General features: G+C 38.7%; 1 protein-coding gene across 47 annotated transcripts in view; it reads right to left on the reverse strand.

Moving 5' to 3' along the window:
• Positions 1-5,941: 5,941 nt before the first annotated feature.
• Positions 5,942-18,913, reverse strand: part of TENM3 (teneurin transmembrane protein 3) — a 1,291,416-nt gene continuing 1,278,444 nt past the window's right edge. For all 47 annotated transcript variants that reach the window (XM_038135908.1, XM_038135903.1, XM_038135907.1 and 44 more), the window contains 4 exons: positions 16,175-16,471; positions 13,369-14,980; positions 11,426-11,556; positions 5,942-7,548 (listed from right to left, as the gene is read on the reverse strand). In XM_038135908.1, coding sequence (XP_037991836.1) covers positions 6,793-7,548; positions 11,426-11,556; positions 13,369-14,980; positions 16,175-16,471 — 2,796 coding nt within the window. In that variant the 3' untranslated portion in view covers positions 5,942-6,792. The remainder of the gene's footprint in view (positions 7,549-11,425; positions 11,557-13,368; positions 14,981-16,174; positions 16,472-18,913) is intronic.

Here is an 18,913-nt window from a genome sequence, read left to right on the forward strand (position 1 = left end):
TTTGGATATTTCAGGGTTGTTAAAGGGGAGGTGATAAGGAGAAGACAAACCCAAACCCTTTGGCCTGGAACTTACCAGAATTATAAAGGTTTTACTTTGACGTCTCCTGTGCAGCTAAACGAATAGTGCCATAATCTAGTTTAAACTCACATCACCTGCATCCATTACATGTACTTCCTGTAGCTCCTATTTTGCCAAAAGCTTTTGGAAACTACTACTATACTCAGTTACCAGAATTGCATTCCTACCCACTTTCTCTTCCCTCCTTCCCCCTTCCCTGTTTGGAAGCTTTGGAAGCACTTTGCTACAACTTGGTTTTTAATTTTTTTTTTCTGTGAGGGCCTTTAGACACTATTTTCATGGCACCCTTTTTTTTCTTTTTTTTTTTTTTTTTTTTTTTTTTTTTAGTCTTTCCAAGACTCAGATTTATGTCTGATGTCTCCTTGTGCTCTCTCCAGGGTTTTCATGGTGAATGCATCAGGCCTGTATGCAAGAGTGGTGTTGTTGGCACCATATGCAGAGATAACATTGCCTTCCTATTTCCCTTGTTTAACAAGGCCAGTAATCTCATTAAGCTTCTCCACCCCTAAAAGCTCTTCACTGCCACCACTATTGTACTGGAATCTCACAATGAGTTATTTATCCATTATGCACTCCTCATTCTTTCCAGTCAGTGCTTTCTTGAAGGCGGCTATGTACCCTTCATAGCAAGATTTGCATTTCTTATTCTGCGATATTTTACTTTTGGAGTTGCCTGTATTAAAATGCATTTTGTTTGAATGGGCTCACTTCAGCGAGTGATCCATATTGTTCTCTATGACTGCTCTGTCCTAGCCATTATTTGCCACTCCATTAATTTTTGTCATCCGCTGATATTGGCGTGACTGATTTTTTTTTTTTGAATATGTGCTTCACCATCATTGTGTAAGTTGGTGACTAATTCCTGGTTCTGGTATTATGGGCTTGTACACCCACACCCTCCCCAGCTCATTTTTCCATAGTGGTTTTTATCTGCAAATAATGGGTGAACTTTTTCATACTTTTTTTTACAGCATTTATAACATGCCTATATAGAGTTACTTTCAAATCGGCATTACTGATTCCTCAATTATCTTTCTTTATGCTGTTTTAATTTTATTTATTATTGCTATAACTTTAATTGGTTCATTAGATAGCCATTCTTGTAATTTCAGTTTAAAAATTATTCCTGGGCTTGAAATTTGGAAATATTTTGTTTCATTGGGATAACAATTTTCCCTTGTGCCTCTGTAATGCATGGCACTCACCCTGCTGTCTCAGACAGCTTAAGTGTGATCGAGTAACTAGAGCCAGTTGAAGCATGTTGACGCCTTCCAGCCTTGTTCTTAGTTTCAGAATTTCTTCCTTTTCCTTCTGAATCCCAAAAGGCTTTATTAAGACAACTTTGTGGGAGCCATTAACTCTAAGCTGCATAATTATGTTACTATAGCATTGACTTATTTAATAGTAGGGAAAAAATTGTATGCATGTCTAGAAACTTATATTCCTCAGTGATGGGATTTTAACTTAGTAAATTAAAAGGTTTACACAATTTACCTACAAAGTTATAGTAATTAACAGCAAGACAGTCTACCAGCAATAAAGCAGGTTCTGTGACAACATGTCACTTTAATGAGCTGCCATCATATTATGCTTATTCTTCACCTTTTAAATTGCATATAAGTCTCTCATGTACTTAAAGAAAGGGATGGTGTTACTGCTTAGCTTGCTTTGTTTAGAAGTGGGGACCCATATTTAGCATTTTTATCTGTACTTATTGATGCATTTTATGTCATGCTTGCACTGCTCAGAATTGCTTACATTTGTGATACTAGAAATCAGGCCAACAATTTTTTTTTTTTTAAAGACATGCATACAAAGAATATTGCAGTTGATAATCCTCATGCCACTATCTGTGTGGTACTGTGTGACTTCATTCTCACTGTTGTGTTTCAGACCACCTAAGGGCAGCTCACATCCCTTTTGCTCTCCCTACCCTCTTGTCCCTAGCACATGTGGTTATTGAAGCAGGGCAGATTGTGCCAGAGCACCAGACAGCATGTTCTTGTCCCTCACAGTGCCACCTGCAATTGCCAGTATTCTATCTTGTGATTAGGAGAAGGCTTAACAAACACACCTTTCCACCATCTCTTCACCCCGAAAGGCCTAAGACACTTTTAGTGGTCCATAACAAATACTCAGGTTTCTGGGATGGGTGAACAGAAAAGCTGCATTTTTTTTCAGCTTTTTGTGGTGCACTTAATTAAGACCTGGAATCCTTATTTATATTATTCCTGCTGAAAAATGGGCTGTTGGGCTGGAGTGAGCAGCATTTACCTATTATTAGTATTTTGACTTTTTGAATAGGTCTAGCCTAGGTACTCACATAGTTAAATTTGCCTTATGTGGTTGGTCTGCCACAAAGCTAAAAACTTCAGAGCTAAAAAATGAAGTTTTAAGCTCTGTCAGCATGACAGCTATAGACCATGTGTTCCTTTTTTCCCAGGGGGAATAATTGGCACATACTCATCAATTAACTGGTTTACATTTTGTTTTTTATCACTTTTAGTTTGTCTTTTTTTTTTTTTTTTGTTTTGTTTCCTATCACTGAGCCCCAGCAACTTGTGTGTGTAAAGATCAATTTAATTTTATAAGGCTTGTATCTTATTCTTTAGTCCTTCGGACTGATTGGTTGTAGATGAGAAGCTGATTAGTTTGGTGGATTTGGATGTGGCTTTGCAGTTACGGGTACGGTATCACTATGTCTGTGCCGTTCAGTTTATGCTGTGGGATGATGCTCTGTGCTTTGGCTTATTTTTAACCCTGGCAGCCTCTAATAAGTGTCAAATAAGCAGCTTCTAATAAGCTGCTTAGAAGCTGTTTCTAATAAGTGCCTCTGCTTTGCCATCCCCAAAGAATTATGCATGAGTTTCTTCCTCTTTTTCTTAAAGGTTCTCGAGCTGCCCATATGTAAAGCCCTAGCCTGCCCTTCTGGACATAGCAGTATACCAAGGTATCAACACTTGCGGAAGCTTTTCCCTTCTTTTTTTTTTTTCTGAAAACAGAATTCAAGCATTTTGTCATCTGATTCTCTGCAAATGCAGCCTATTCTCTCATAGACAATTTAAACTGTTATTTTATGTAGTGTTTTTTCTTTTACAGCCTTTCAGCCATCACTTTAGAAATGCCTCAGAAGAGTGGCAGTCGTAACTGGCATTTTTCCCCCCTTGTCAAATGCAAATCTCTCACCTCCCAAGTGTGAACATACAAAGATCTCTTACTGCCTTTTTTTTTTTTTTTAATAACAAAATTAGGCCATAGTTAGCGAAGCAGTGACCTGATTAGTGCTGGACCAACATGTTACCAACTCAAGGTTGTCACTACAAAGGGAGTGTGGTGAAATCTGCCTGTTCCAACTAAAATGAAAGCAGTCTCTTGACGAAGAGCAGTGCTGAAGTCAGCAGTTTCTGCAAAGGGGGCCCAAATGCAGGTTGAAGGATCTCTTCTGTGTATATATGTAAGTACCAGTGCCAATCTAATTCTTTACAATCAAGTACTTTTTGTCGTATTTTTACTCAGGAGGGTAAGAGAGAAAACAGTTCCAAGTGATATTTTTTTTTTTTTTTTTGGTTCTTTGAGTTTCCTTATCTATAAAAGATTTGGCTTTGTGGAGGTATATTTAATGTTTTCTCTAAAGTAGGCCCCCTGAGAGATCCCATGGAGTAATTTGCTTTGCTGAGTTAGCAGATGAAGCCATTGGATAGAGTCAAAAAAAGATACTGCCAACTGTGAAGCAAATGAATCAATAGGAGTGCAAGGGGATCACTTTGTTTCCTCGATGCGAGAAAAGCAGCAGCACAGGTGCAGTATCTGATGTACAGATTAAAAACCCCAAATATAAACACACACACACACACACACATTGGGTTGGCTTTTATTGGAAAGCCAAGATGCAATCTATAGTTATCAATTTGTGGAAAATTCAGGACACATATAAAGTTAAGAAGGCAAATTAAAAGAACAATACAAATCAGACGAAATATACATCTCAAAATATCAGGATAGCATTTTGACTGGCATTGTCTAAAATACTTAGAATCTCCTTTCTTTTTTTCTTATTTTTGTAATATGCTTCTTTAATTATGCATATTTTTTCTTTAAAAAGATCTTTTGTTTCTATATTCCCCAAGGTCACTATTTCCTGCAGGAACATGTCCAGATCACAAGTCTTTTTTAGCAAGAAATAGGCTCATTATACCTACTAACAAGGCCACTAATTGGCTTGATTTGACTGTATCTAAAATGATCACCAACAGATACTATAATTTGTTGTTTATTGGTGCCAGAACAAAGGAGAAGGGACTGGTATGTGCCAAGTAGAAGATATATTTCAATGCTGACATGTTATACAAGCTTTTCATATTCAAACAGAACAGAAACATTGGACATAATTTAGAATATGAGCCTATTTCAACAGAGAGCACTTACAGCATGCTAAATACAGTGCTGTGGAAGAGCCACCCAACAGAACTGCGAACACCTAGCATTTTACATCTTTTAAAATGAATACGTAGCTCAATGACACACCTCTGGGGTCTGAAATACCATCCTCTCTAAATTTAGGGCCCTCAAGCTTCAAGGGTAAAAGTACTAACAACTAATCTGTGCTTTAATTCTAATAGATGATTAGCATTCATTATATGTGTAATTAGTTCTGTATGCTCTACCAAATACACACATACAGTAATAGCACTGATACTGTAGATTCGGTAGCGACTTGGCTGGGAGAAATTCAAATCTGTTTATCAAACAATCCTAATGTGCAATTTAGAGTATGTAATACCATAGACTCTCAGAATACAAAGCAGTTAGAAAACTATTTTTATTACATCCACTTGAACCATTCATAGTTAAGACACGTTCACTTACTATGTTCTGTCATTATAATACATGGATAGAAATACTGTGTATATTTCAATGAACATCAAAACCCCCAATTTTGTCTCATCTTAAAAATATTTATTTTTGTGGCTGAATTTAGTGCTCATGAGACTAAAGCTCTAAGAATGGTTTCAGCCAAGATGTAGAACAGATGCCATAGATGCCACCACAGGCCTCCTGTGAGGAACCAGCTGCACACTTGAGTTCTTCCTGCAGCAAATATACTGGGTCTTGGAGAAGAGCATGCCAAATCTATGCAGTGGTGTGGAGATGCAGACTAGGCACTAGAACTGGACCTTCCTCTCCATCCCCAGTTGTGTTCACAGTAATGAGATTTGATCTGCCAGCTGAAGGCCAGGAGATGAACCTACTGAACAGCCTGCCTGCCTAAAGAGCAATTCTGTAGCATCAGGTCAGAGGTACGCTTCTTCTATCTGGAGTTATTAACACCTAAAAGAGCTGTATTATACAGAAGACAAAGTTGACATAACTGGATGAAACTACATAATTTCTTCTTCTTCTACATACAATTTGCCAAGCACCTGAGACACTATTCCTCCATTGTGAAACAAAGCTTCTAAAAAACCAACAGAAACCCCACCCGGTATGAATAAATGTCCATTTATTACATTAGGGCTGGAAAAAGACAAGGAAACCCCAACCTATTAAAGTCTTCCATCATACTAAATGAGACTTATTTGGTTACTGTGCCTTCTAACAATGACTGATGAAGTGGCACTGGCCTGGGTGACAGGAGAGGGAGGGGAGGGAGCTGTGGTCTGATTCAGCCAGCCACTTTGTGGAGTGTCCCATCCTATCAGCAGAGTGATAGATGCACAGCTTTAAACCTAATACAAAAATATTAACACTTTTGGACATTAGTCATCACTGTTATATCTCTACAATATAATCCTTTATACTGTACAGCTATAACATAAAAGGTGCAATTCCTTTTTCTTTAAAAAAAATCACACACGGCACATGTTTTTATCATTTTATTTTTAAGTATAAACTTTTTTTAAACACTTTACATAAATTAACTCCTCTGAGACTAATATTTGATGTACAGTAAATTGTAATTCATATAAAAATCCATAAACAACTTGTCTCACATAATTTACAAAAAAATCAGGGTTTCCTTTGCTTATATGTAACAAGGATTCTACTTGCCATTTTCCCCCCAAGGCAAACCATGTTAGCATTGTAAAATCCATTATTAAATTCCCATGGTAGCATAAGTCACTTGTGCCAATGTCCTTTTAGAAAGCAGCACAGTTTAATGCAGTTGGGTTGTCTATAAACAGTAATTTTTGCCCCATGTTTTAAAATTAACAGATATATACCACATCCTATGCAGTGAGAAAGAGAGAGAAAAAGAGAGAGAGAGAGAGAGAAAGAGAGAGACTACTTCTCATAAGCAAAGGTCAGCAATTCAGTACTATTTGGAAACACTGTATAGGTCTGTATCTTAATTAAATACAGTGCCTCAAAGGAACAGCCTGTTGCAAAATCTGTAGGTCTTTTTATTTTCTTTTTTTCTTCTTTTTTTTAAATACTTTTCAGTCCAACTTGAGTGCAGCGATATGCATATGTAAACATATTCTTTAAAGCAGATCACCTTTAAGGTCATTGAGAAAAAAAAAGTTTTGTCATTAGCAGTATCATTCTTCTGGAAGGCGCTCTTTTTGTTACAGAGTCTGGATTGTGCTACAGAAAAAATCTGAGCAAAGATGTAAGCTTAGGCTCAAGTAGTAATGCAGCAAAACAGTTTAGTCTCCTTTTTAGAAGACACTGGTATACAGTCTCTTTGGCAGCCTGAGCTAAGCCAGTGTGTTACCTCTTTCCTATCTCACTTTGTCTGAGGAACTGTATATTGTTAGCGCTGTCTGCTAATTCTGGATATTGCTCCACAGAGAGTACATAGTACCCATCGTATCCTTGTACCTTTCCAGCACTTAGCAACTGCCTCTTTTCTCCTTCTGTCCACAACCTGGCGCCTTCCTCTCCATCTCTGACTCTCTGTTGTTCTCTGGCCCAGGCACTGGAAAGAGCTCTTTGCCTGGCTTGCTCCAGTATCCGGGCCTTTTCCTCATCAAGTGTCATGCCATAGCGGACGTGAAGCGCTAGAGCACCGTATTGCATTTCAACATCAGCAAACCTACGAGTCCTGCCGTTCACCACCGTGGTGGACTGGGAAACGGTGACATTTATGCCGTTCTCCAGGGCCTTCCGCCCACTTGTCAGCCTCAGTGTCCCAAGGTCACTCTCAGGGGAGGTGGTCTTGATAAAATAGTGCGTGTCCTTTCCCTCCACAGTGAAATGCAAGTTTTCTAGGTAGTAAGCGTTGTTCAAAACAGCTGCCACTTTGATGCAGTCCTCATTAGCAATGTTGAGCACGTTTGTTTGCACTTTGCCTTGATTGACAGCGAGCATCACCCCTTTGCCAATCAGAGACTTCACCGTGGCAAACCACAGCCATGACTTTTCTCCACTGGATTTCCGTCTGCTGACCTGCACTTCTGCCATCTTTCCCAGGGAAAGGAAAGCCTTTGCTTGTCTTGCCACTTGTTGTTGCACTCCAGAAATTGGCTGTAAACAAGAACAGACAGAAGTTTTACCAGCCATCTGTAGCCCCCTAAATGCCAAACAGCCAGGATTTCTTGGTGTGCTGCCCGTGGACAACAACAGGATATGCCACAACTGACAGTGCCAAGGAGTTAATTAGATCTGCATACTGCTTGTTCTGCTGAGTTACAAGACTATTTTGCTAACGTTCACTGCTTTTACTCTTTGTCTCCCAGAGAACCTGCACAAAAATCGGCTTTAACTTCAGAGGCTACTTACTGGGCTGCACAGGACAGACTTACGATGCCAATATATAACCACAAGAATCACAGAATAGTTTGGGTTGGAAGAAGACCTTGAAAATCATCTAGTTCCAACCCCCTGCTGTGGGACACCTTCAACTAGACCAGGTTGCTCAAAGACCCATCCAACCTGGTCTTGAATACCTTCAGTGACAGGGCATCCACAACTTCCCTGGGCAGCTTGTTTCGGGGCCTCACCACTCTCACAGTAAAGAATTTTGTCCTAATATGTAATCTAAACCTACTCTCTTTCAATTTGAACCCATTCTCCCTAGTCCTGTCATCACCCACTCTTGTAAATAGTCTTGCCCCTTCTTTCCTGTAAGTTCCCTCAGGTACTGGAAGGCTGCAACTAAGTTACCTGAAAGCCTTCTCTTTTCCAGGCTGAATAATGCCAATTCCTTTCCTCATAGGAGAGGTACTCCATCCCTCTGATGTGTGAGGGTGGCCCTCCTCTGGACTTCCTTGAACAGGTTTATGTCCTTCCTGTGCTGGGGGCCCTGGGGCTGGAGGCTGTGTTTCAGCGAGGTCTCACAAAAGCAGAGTAGAGGGGCAAAATCCTTTCCCTTGGCCCACTGGCCCTGCTGGTTTTGATGCAGCCCAGGACAGGATTGACCTTCCAGGCTGCCAGTGCACATTGCCAGCCCATGTCATGTTATACAGGTAAGAGCTGTCTTACTACACTGTCATCTTACTATGGTGGCATCTCTTCCTCTGAGCTTGTTCAATTATGATTCCTGTACCATGAGTCCAGCCAAACTGAGGAGATTTTGGCAGGTTATGAAGATGTGCTTTAGAACTGGAACAAACCTTTCTTTATGCTGAGTCAGGAGATAAGAGAGTCTCAAGTAGCCGCAGCCTGAGACCAAACTGCAGGGAGGCTCTCATAATCCCTCAAGCTGCTAAAGAAATGAGGGAAATCAAACTGTAATGACAGTCTTTACAGTAAAAGAGAGGGAAGCTAATGGTATGGACCAGTGAGGTGGAATACTGGGGACTGATACCCTTTCTTGCAAGTACTTGCAGAAACCGATAAAAGGGGACGTGTGAAAAGACTGTGGCCAGTTGGGCTGTGTGACCTTCCATTTCACTTCAAGTATCAGCTTCCTGCCTAAAAGAGCTTTTCCCCAAGAGCTTTAGATGGGTGCAACAGCAGTGTTTTATTCATAGCTAGCAAAGACAAGGGGCAAAGTATGAGAAGAACCAACAACCCAGTCTAATGGAAAAGCTAGGATAGCAGAATGTCATGGAAGAGCTGTGTGTAGTCCACTATGCCAGATGCACTCTTGGTAAAGAGAGGATGGCTGGGGAATGGGACCTGTCAGCATAACTGCAGTGGTTAGCCTGGACAGCTGAAAGAGCAGGAGCAGCTAGCAGAAATGGTTAGCTAGTGCACCTAGATAGCAGGACAGCTCAAATCACAGGGTCAGCTGTGGTTGGGATGAGACCTCAAAACTGTGCAGAATAGACGCATCTTCTCGGTCTAACCCTGGGCCTTAACAGCAACAAGCTGTGAATGAGCTGTACTGTTAGAGGTGGGGAGTAGACAGCTGCCCTGGCAGTTGCCTCAGCAGGAAACAAAGATTTAAATAGCTTTGGCTGCACTTTTGAAAACGAGTACTTGGTTTTTGATGATGATCCAGTTTATCTTCCAATTGACCCCTTCTCCTTTTAGTAAAATACTGCTTAAACAATTTGATTCACTGCTGACAAATGAGTCAAAAGCCTGCTTTGTTTTCCTAAATTTCTGGATGGGAGACCAACTGGAGTCATTAAGATTCACGCAACCTTAATTCAGCCTTGCTCCTGATCAAAGCTTGGCAAAAAGTTCGCAAAGGCTTCTCTGTTTTGCACAAGGGTAGCTTTCTGGAAAGGATAACTCCTGAGGGAATTATGAATTAACTTGGACTCTCCATTCTTCTTGAATGTGGCAGATTTTGGTCTGCATTTGCTAATGAGTATGGATTTCAGCTGTTGTAAATCCTACATGAAAGCTATTGAGCACAAAATATATTGTAGACAGCAATCATCAGTGAGAGCAGCAAGATGCTATCGCAACTTCATAATGACAAAGTTGTTTTTTTTTTAACATGTATCCTCAGAGCTCAGTAAAGCTCACTCACTCCAGAATGTTTCAAAATACCAAGTGGTTTGTGTGTTTACTTCTGCCTCCTTCTGCATTTGCTTGTTCACCAGTGAATATCAGAGTTGCAGTTTCTTCCTACATGAGAATTTTCAATCTTTGTTTTCCTATCACACCCTTCTCGCTCTGCCATGTCACGTGCTCCTGGCATTCCTCATGTTATTGAGCTCTCTCCTGAAGATTTTTGACACCTAGCTGTGTGTCCTCATCTCTTTGACCTGACTGGTTCTATTCCTGGTATGACTTTGCTGGTGTTAGTGGATGATTTCATTCTTTAGCCTTTGAGACCTAACTTTGACACCTAAACAACCTCTGATCATTCTTCACAGCCATGCCTGATGACAGGTCTCTTATCTCCCAATACAACTGGAGTGCTTGCCATGCTCCTCCTTCACTACTTTTGTTGCTCATGGGAGACACCAGTCTCATGCTGGGCTCTAAAGTCTTTCCCTATTACTCAATTCCTTGCTGTTAAAAACAAATGAACTAGCGAACTAACAAACTAACTTACTAACTAACTTCCTGAATGCAAAGTTACCTTTCATATGTTCCCTTCTGCTGGGCCACCATTCTAAGGGCTTTTGATCTACATTAGGTTGTAGGATTTTTAAAGTTTGTATCATCTTTAATTTTTGTAACATTCTCTATCATGATTCTTGTAAAAAGAGATCTTTGACTGCTTTGAATTAGATCACCCATTTTAGTGTCTCTTAATGCTTCCTTCTAAAGCAAAAACCATAGGAATTTTGAAGGCATAGGTATTTGATCTTTGAGTAAACCTAATTTGTAAATACAATTTTCTTAAGTGGCAGACTTAGATTTTACTTCCACATGCATTTCTTTCATTATTTAAAACCAAAGCAGGTTTTCAGGATGAAAGTTCATTTTTTTTTTTGCTTTCAAAGAACTTCATAAGCACCTGAATTTTATGTGATATAGTAGGATTTACCTCAGGTAATTTCAGTTTCAGTATTTTATCTTTACATATAACACATGGTGTCCATAACACATGGTTAATATTAAAAAGAAGCAAAATTATAGTGGTGCCTGGTATGTGTATGTTATATCACTTCTTCTTCTGTTTATTTTACCATGTCTTTTTTACTGCAGTGTTCAGTTACTGTCTTCAGGCAGAATGTTAGTACAAATATAATCTCTGTAGTTTCTGCTATGAAAATTAGACATCTTTAGAGCATCTTAAACTTTTCTTTGATTCTTGTCTTTTAAAATTTTTGTAATTGCTAAATGCAAACAAAGGCTTATATAAAATAGTACCTAACTTAGCAAATCTGTAATAAACCCTCCACTTGTAATTTCTTAAACTAGATAAAGGTACTAAGTTTGGATTGAACTTAGCAAATAACCCTGGCTGTCAGAATTATCCATGCCTTATAAGATCTGAATAGAAGGGAACATTTTATCTTGTTCAATTTGTATGTTTAGTTTTGTTTCTTACTGGTATGTCTTCCCATTGCTGGCTCTTCACAAGTTCATAAGAAGGTTCTGTTAAATCAAATTTTGGAACAGGGAAGCCAGGGATGGCATTGTGCAGATGGAAGCCAAAAGTCACCAGCCAGCTGTTAACATCTGAAAGGGAATAATTATAAGAAAAAAAGAGAGAAAAATATTAGAATTGTTCTGTATTTTGCAACCACACCATTTTTACATATAAAAGCTTTTGGCATAATTGATTTCTTTTTGTATGGAAGCAGCAAACCTATGCAGGAACCTTACAGTTCTAAACTTAAAAGAAAATGTCTATTCTATGTAAGAGTTGCACTAGGCTCAGTTGAAAGGTATTGCAGAGTTCAGCAATCAGGTTCTGATGGCCTCAGTGACTTTCAGAACAATTATTGCAGCACAGTTAAGGGGAGATTTCCTGGTCATAAAGCCTAAACTAACTGGAATTTCATGGTCAGGTTAAACATGCTTTATGTCATACCTTCATCTTCAATACTTTTAAACAAAGCAAAAAAAAAAAAAAGTACTGCAGAGCACATCCTGTCCTTTTGGTGTGTGTAATGACTTCAAACTACTCCTGAACTATCACCTATATGGCCAATTACCTTTTAAATGATTTGGCAGATATTTTTTGTTGATTCAAGAGAAGTCTGCTTCTCTTCAAGATGATGTGGGATCGATGAAATGAAAAGCTAATGAAATGCATCAGTAAGCAGACAGGATACCAAATTATCATTAGATCACATTATTTATGATACATTTTATGTTCTGTTAAGAATAAATTAGGGGTGCCAACAAGCAGTTAACAATTGTTTGGCAGGAAAGAGTGCTCTGCCTTGTTTCTGTTTTTTTACACTATCTTCCACAACAATTAAGCTTAGAGATTGGCAGAGTGCTCCTTACCAAGCCTAATTATTTTTATTTACGAAAGCTCACAATATGTGGAATAAGGAAGCAGATTTTTCAAAAAATTAAAATAAAAAATATTTATCTTAAAATAATTTCTAACATTTTCAAATAAATGCTATACCTCATGAGGTGCTGTACCTGAAACTGCCAGTCAGCCAAATTACCAATTGTAATAATAACCTTATATAAGCAGTGTCTGCCTGTGCATTTCAGACATCAAAGATGTTAAGAAAAGAACGAAAACTGTATTTTGTGGGCAATTTCTGAACTAAGTGCATGATTTTCAATGGCACAAAGAATCTGATTCCAACTGCATGCCCTACAGCACATGCTGCTAAAAGAGGACAGATTCAGAGGTCTGTTTTTATTCTTACTCCCAGGCAGCCTGCTAGCAACCCACTTAATAGCTGCTGTTTGTTAAATGAATGCAAGCCCACTTGATTCCCAGGATGCTCTTCTAAGTGGTAGCCTCACAGCTCCTAAGTAAGTGAGGCTGAGCCCTTCCTGTAGACTGGCAATGTCTGTGTAATTTGGATTATTTACATTTAATTCAAATACAAAAAATCAAATGTATCAGAGCCATACATTTTTCCAGAAATTCTGGTGTTTTGTAGTCGGATTTTTGGTATGTAGAATAATGGAAAACACTACACATCACTAACTGTAGAACAACAAAAAGCATATAGGTTCTCTAAGCATTGAGATGTGAAAGTAAGCACGTTAGCACCGTTTTTTTTGCCAAAAGAGATGTTCAATCCTTTTTTTATACTACTCTACTCCTCCTTCCATGCACCTGGCTTTCTACACTTACTTTGTGCTAGCCCTGGAGCTTATTGAGCAATTTACATTAGTAGTCTTGCAAAAGTCTACACTGGAAAATATCAACCAGCTTCCAGTGAATATTTTCTGTGATGTTGGTGTGTTAAATTGATCACAGGAGCACCCTTCCTGCCTACAGTCTCACTCCCTCTAAATTGGATGCCTGTAGATACAGCATCCCCAAGCTGCAATCAAGTAACCTTCTCTCACCTGTGATATAATCCTTCACATCGTGTATTTTACTGGCTGGGTTGTTATTTCTAAACATGTACAAATTAAAAGGAGCTGGATCCTTCCCGATTCTCTTCCAGATTTCAATATCAGGTGTTGTCCACCGGCCTGCCAGTATGTCATAATCTCTTTCTCCAAAGTGGACTAGTTTGGTCAGTGGGTCGTATAAGCCTCCGTGGAACCCAATTACCAGCTGGAAGTCAAGGTTAGAGTCAAAATAGATCTCTCCATAGGCAGTGTATTGAATTTGTTTAAGCATGAGACCGTTGCTACTGAAAACAGCCAGTGGTGTCCCTGTATTGTCTGATGCAATGTAAAACTCATCTCCACTGCTAATTTCCATGGCAAAAAGATGTCCTTGCAGATCATAGTATAGAGATGTGATTTCAGAGCTTGAGTGGTTATATACATGAGTTATCCTGGTTGGGTAGGTAAGGTCTGCGTAAAAGAACTGGAGGTGCTGCCCAAGGCTAGTTTTACTGGAAACTCGTCGTCCAAGTCCATCATAACGGTAAATCACTGTCCACCCACTGCCTTTGCTATAAACTCTAGTAAGAAGGCCCTTTGAACTGTATTCAAAGATTTCAGTACCCCTCTGACGCAGAAATCCATCTTCATCTAACCTGTACTGTACATCTCCCAGTCGAGTTATTCTGTCTCGCAGGTCGTACCGAAGTGGTGTCAAACGGGCGCTGCTGCTGGGGTTGAGCAAGTGCAGGTTGCCATTCAGGTCATAGTTGTATCGCCACATTATTTTTTCATTCAGATACACTGTCTGGAGCTGGCCATCTACATCATATTCGTAAGCATATTTTGTGGTGTTGGCGAACGGCCCAATCTTAATTTCTCTTTTCGTCACTCGTCCCATGTTGTCATACTGAATTGTAATCCAATACATTAATGACCGAAATATTTCATACTGAATTTCCTTGATGCGCCCATGTGCATCGAAGTGTTTTGTGTAGGTCATTACAGCTGTTGAAATGATCTGGTTAATATCATAATATATAACTCCAAATTTTCCAAACTGTTCAACTTTGCCAGAGATATCGTCAAACTGGTAGAGATCGATAGGCAATGGGGTTTCATTGATGACACCTTGCATGCTAGTCACTCTGAAGCTATTGTCATAGCTGTAGTCAAATCGGGCATTTACCATTCCGTCCTCACTAAAGCGGAAAATCTGTCTGTCAATCAACGGGCCAATTTGTCTGTATCTAATGGTGCAGATAAAACCATCGCTTTGGAGGTTTACTGTTTTCAGGACTCCTGCTGTCTCATCATAAGTAAAACTAACTCTTGTACTATCATATAAAATTTCTGAGAGCTTGGTCTGCCGTCTGTACTTGAATAATACTCTCCGGCTTGTCCCCAGGAAAGCAGTTTGAAGGAGCTGCCCTTCCTCGTTGTAGTCCATTATAACAGAAGCATTGCTTTCCGGGGGGTTGTATATATTCCGGTAATAGCCGATGGAGCGGATAGTCTGCATGGTATGACGAGCAACGCTGGGCATGGTGACAGCGGAAAGCCGATCCAACAAATCATATTCGAAGATATACTGCCGTTGGCTATGGAGCAGAAGAACCATTGACTGAAAATTAAGAACAGATTTTTATCATGTGACAAATGGTGCAGTATCTCCCCTCCCACCACATACTGATACTATTTCTTCACAAAAATGTGACATTCCCACTTGAGAAAATTATCTCCTCTTTAATTGAGTTACCATTGACCTTACATGTTGTTAACATCTCCCTGCCTAATTTACTTGTATGCTTAATTGTAAGGGGTTCTGTAATTAGTAGTTCCACATTCATAATTTGCCACTTGTTATGACTGTATCACTCTTTTATCAAGCATTCACAGCTAAACAGCAGATTGTCAATGGATTCAGATAAGTCATGTTTAATATGGGAAGAAGTAAAACTGTCTTAGAGCCATTAACTCACGAGGAGAACAACATATGGGAGACACAATTTCTCTCTTACAATTAGAGATGGTTTTGAAGAATTTGACTAGCCTGAGATCTCTGAATACTGTGTTCTTGTTCTGTAAGCTTTTGAGACATAGGCAAAACAATTGTTTGATTATTCATATCAAAAGGAGCTACTTGAATTATTTTGACATTTTCCTAATGTGTGGCTATTATGTATCATAGGTCTTGATTAAATTATGTCTATGGTAACTAGTAAGCAGTATTTCCTGAGCAACGTCTTCAACAGAAATGTATTTAAACCCCTAAAAGACATGGATTCTCTTTCTGCATATCTCACAAGGGTGATTTTCACAGATATTTCTAGAAGGAGAGCTATCATTCAGCAATTGTTACATATGTATTGATTCCTAATCTTTTGCCTATCCCTTATTTTGATGCTACAACATATAGCAAGTACAAATTGACAGCTGTAACTATTTAGAAAAAAAGAGCTTTTCTTGGTAGTGAAAAAAGCCCACAACAGCCGAGCATTTGCAAACAAATTATTTTCAGTTGAATTGAATTGCAGATAGTCCCTGTACCTTATTTTAAGTGTTAAGATAAAAGGTAAATGCAGATGCTTCTTGTTAGTCAGTGGCCTAAATAATTTAAAAACACATCAATTCCTAGCAATTACCTACAGCTTGATTACGTATCTGTGGAATGAAACATTCCCCTTGGAATCACATGTTGATACTTAGAATAATTGCAGTGTGCTTCTACTACCTACTTTTGCTTTGTATGCAGCAGTGAGGTGCTGCAGAATTTCAGCACATTCCAAGCATTTTTAAAAACCTGAATGTTCTTTACCTTTTCCAAGTATGTGTAACTCCAGGTTTTCCCATCAGCAAACACTCTAGACACTATCCTTCCCTGTCCATCATACTCTATTTTTTCACTAGTCGTGCCTCTCTGTATGCTGCCTATTTGACCTGTGGATGAATAGGTAACATTGACAGCCATCAGCTTGCTGCTCGGGAGCCACAGGGTGGGGTGCCCTGATGTGTCGTAGGCAATCCTCAGCAGGAATTTACGGTGGTCATCGTAGATCTTTTCTGTCTTTGTGGTTCGATCAAAGTCAACTGAAAGGAGGTTTCTGCCATTAACCTTTTTAAAGCAAACAAAATGACACAATAAATCATGCTGTTCAAACCCCAGCCACCTGTTATTTCCACAAAGCTAGCTATTCTTTAAATACCATTTACAGTGATTGATTTGCTGTATGTGTAAAGTATTTTAGCAACTTCTTGATATAACTGTAAGGCACTACAATTGTATCTACCGTAGAAGGTCTGGTTATATGAAGAGAGGGCTCAGAATTTGTTGCAATCTTTTCTTTCTTGATGCTTAGTCAACTGTTAAGGAAATACTGAAAGACGTGTACTGAAAACTTTTGTAATGCATGGGGTCATTTCAATACAAACTCCTTCTTTTGTAGACAGTCTGAAGTATATCTAGCAAATTATTGTCAAAATATATTCCCAGCAACCACTTTTCCAATTCATAACAATCATGCTAAGAAAGAACTGAATCCCAGTCCTTTACAGCAAGTATTTTTCAAAATAGCAAATACAAGATTAAGATCTTCAAAAGCATGTTAGATCTTCAAATTAAGGTTAAACAGTTTTTAGAACATAGGCATTCCCCTTCAGGATCAAGTGGAAATTTAACTCAGTATATTATCCACTGCTGCAATGTATTTATAAGGCTGAAATCCTTAGCAGAGGATTATGTCTTTCTCCTAGTTAACTGACCACTTAAAGCCATAAATGACTGGAAGACTAATGAACCACTGAAAAACAGTTAAAAATGCTTTGAAGTCTTAAAGTATTTTGATTTGAAAATAAAGCTTTAGCTTTATTAAGGCTTTATTAAATAAAGCCATAGATACATTTATGTTGAAAAGCTTGTTATTGATATATGTAAACTACAGTGATGGATAGTGATTTCTATGTAATACTTTTACACTGAAATCCACCCCCACCTCCCTTTAGTGTTCAAAATATGTCAACTTTCAATTTCATTGAAGTGGATCTCATTTTTGAATTTATAAAAGGAAAATGTCTGGTTTTCTTTTCCTATATCAGTATCTTTGCACTTCTCTATTCCTCTCAGCACTGAATTGTGCTACAGTGTTCTCCAACAGCCCTCAAGGATTCCTTTGTTCATCTGTAAACCATTTCTGTATCTGCTGTGTCTTTTTAAAGTTGTTCCAGGTGGGGTGAAAAACTGATAGCTGAGATTTTTTTCAACACTGTGTTTTGCAAACATGTGGGAAGTAGGGTAGAAATGGACAGAGAGCTATGTGTATTAAGAATTTTTAAAAAATTCCGTTTCAAGTACCTCATACATACATTACAAAGGGTAAACAAAGATGGCTAAATAACATTCAGAAAAGAACAAGAGAATAGATAGGGATACAGGAAAGAAATGACTGGAAGATTTTTGGATTTTTCAGGCTGAAATTTCAAAACTCCACATGCCATGGATGTTGGTATTTAAACCCTGAGGCTGATAAGCTTCTGAAAGATCAATATAAATTAGATCCTTTATTATTGGTATAAAAAGTACTGAAGCGCTTTAATAGGTCATAGGTCATAGGCAAATAGGAAAAAGAGTTCCTCCAAATGCTCAGTCTGTCTCTCTGTTTATGTACAATACCTTTCTCTTTGTTTATATGAAATCACTGGCATGAGAAGAATCTGCACTATCAATTTAGGAAAAAAAAAATCACACTTTCATGTAAATCTCCTAAGTAAAGAGTCTAGGAGATGCAGAATAGCTGTTTCACCTATTTAATGAACCATCAGAAGTTATTTAAATATAATTTGAAAAATTAATGCTACAAGACTGATTCTAGAAGTAGGTTAAACTTAGGTGTGAAGTACTTCCATTCAACTCATTTTTTGTAATTTTTTTTACTTGTTTTCAGGGAATTTTTCTTAGAATCTTCCAACATCTAATATTAGCTCATTTACATAAATTAGTTTTTTAATTTTCTTTTTATCTGGCTTTTTTTTTTTTTCACAGTGCCTGCCTGCCCTCATCTCTGCATGTCCCTGCCTCTTTTGCTTCTCTGATTTTTTCCTTCCCTTTCTCTCCACCTCCCCTTCCTTATTTTACATTTAATTATGGTTTTTATAAATTTTCTTGTCCACCTCTCGGGATTAGACAGTGAAGTTAAAATGGACACTTCTGATTTCTGAACTGGTGAAGAAGAAGGGCGGTTTTATGGTTAAGGCAGGTGTCCAAGCAGTTGTGGTTAATTTCTTGGCCAAGCACATCCTTCCTGTATAAATTGCAACAAAGTACTTAATCCACTGTCTCACTGCCCTAGCTGCTAACTGGAATGATATCATTCCTTGACTTTTCACTTCCCATCTGTCTGGCCTGTGTAAGGGCAGGATATGAGGGGAAAGAATGGAAATGCTTCTTGTTCCAGGCAGTTTCATGCTTTCAGACTTTGCTGACAGAGCTCTTGCATTCAGGCATGTGAGCTTTTGGTGAAATTTTGGCTGTGCTTGCCTCATCTCACACTAGAGATGACAA

This window comes from Motacilla alba, chromosome 4, assembly GCF_015832195.1.
Source record: "Motacilla alba alba isolate MOTALB_02 chromosome 4, Motacilla_alba_V1.0_pri, whole genome shotgun sequence".
NCBI lineage: Eukaryota > Metazoa > Chordata > Aves > Passeriformes > Motacillidae > Motacilla > Motacilla alba.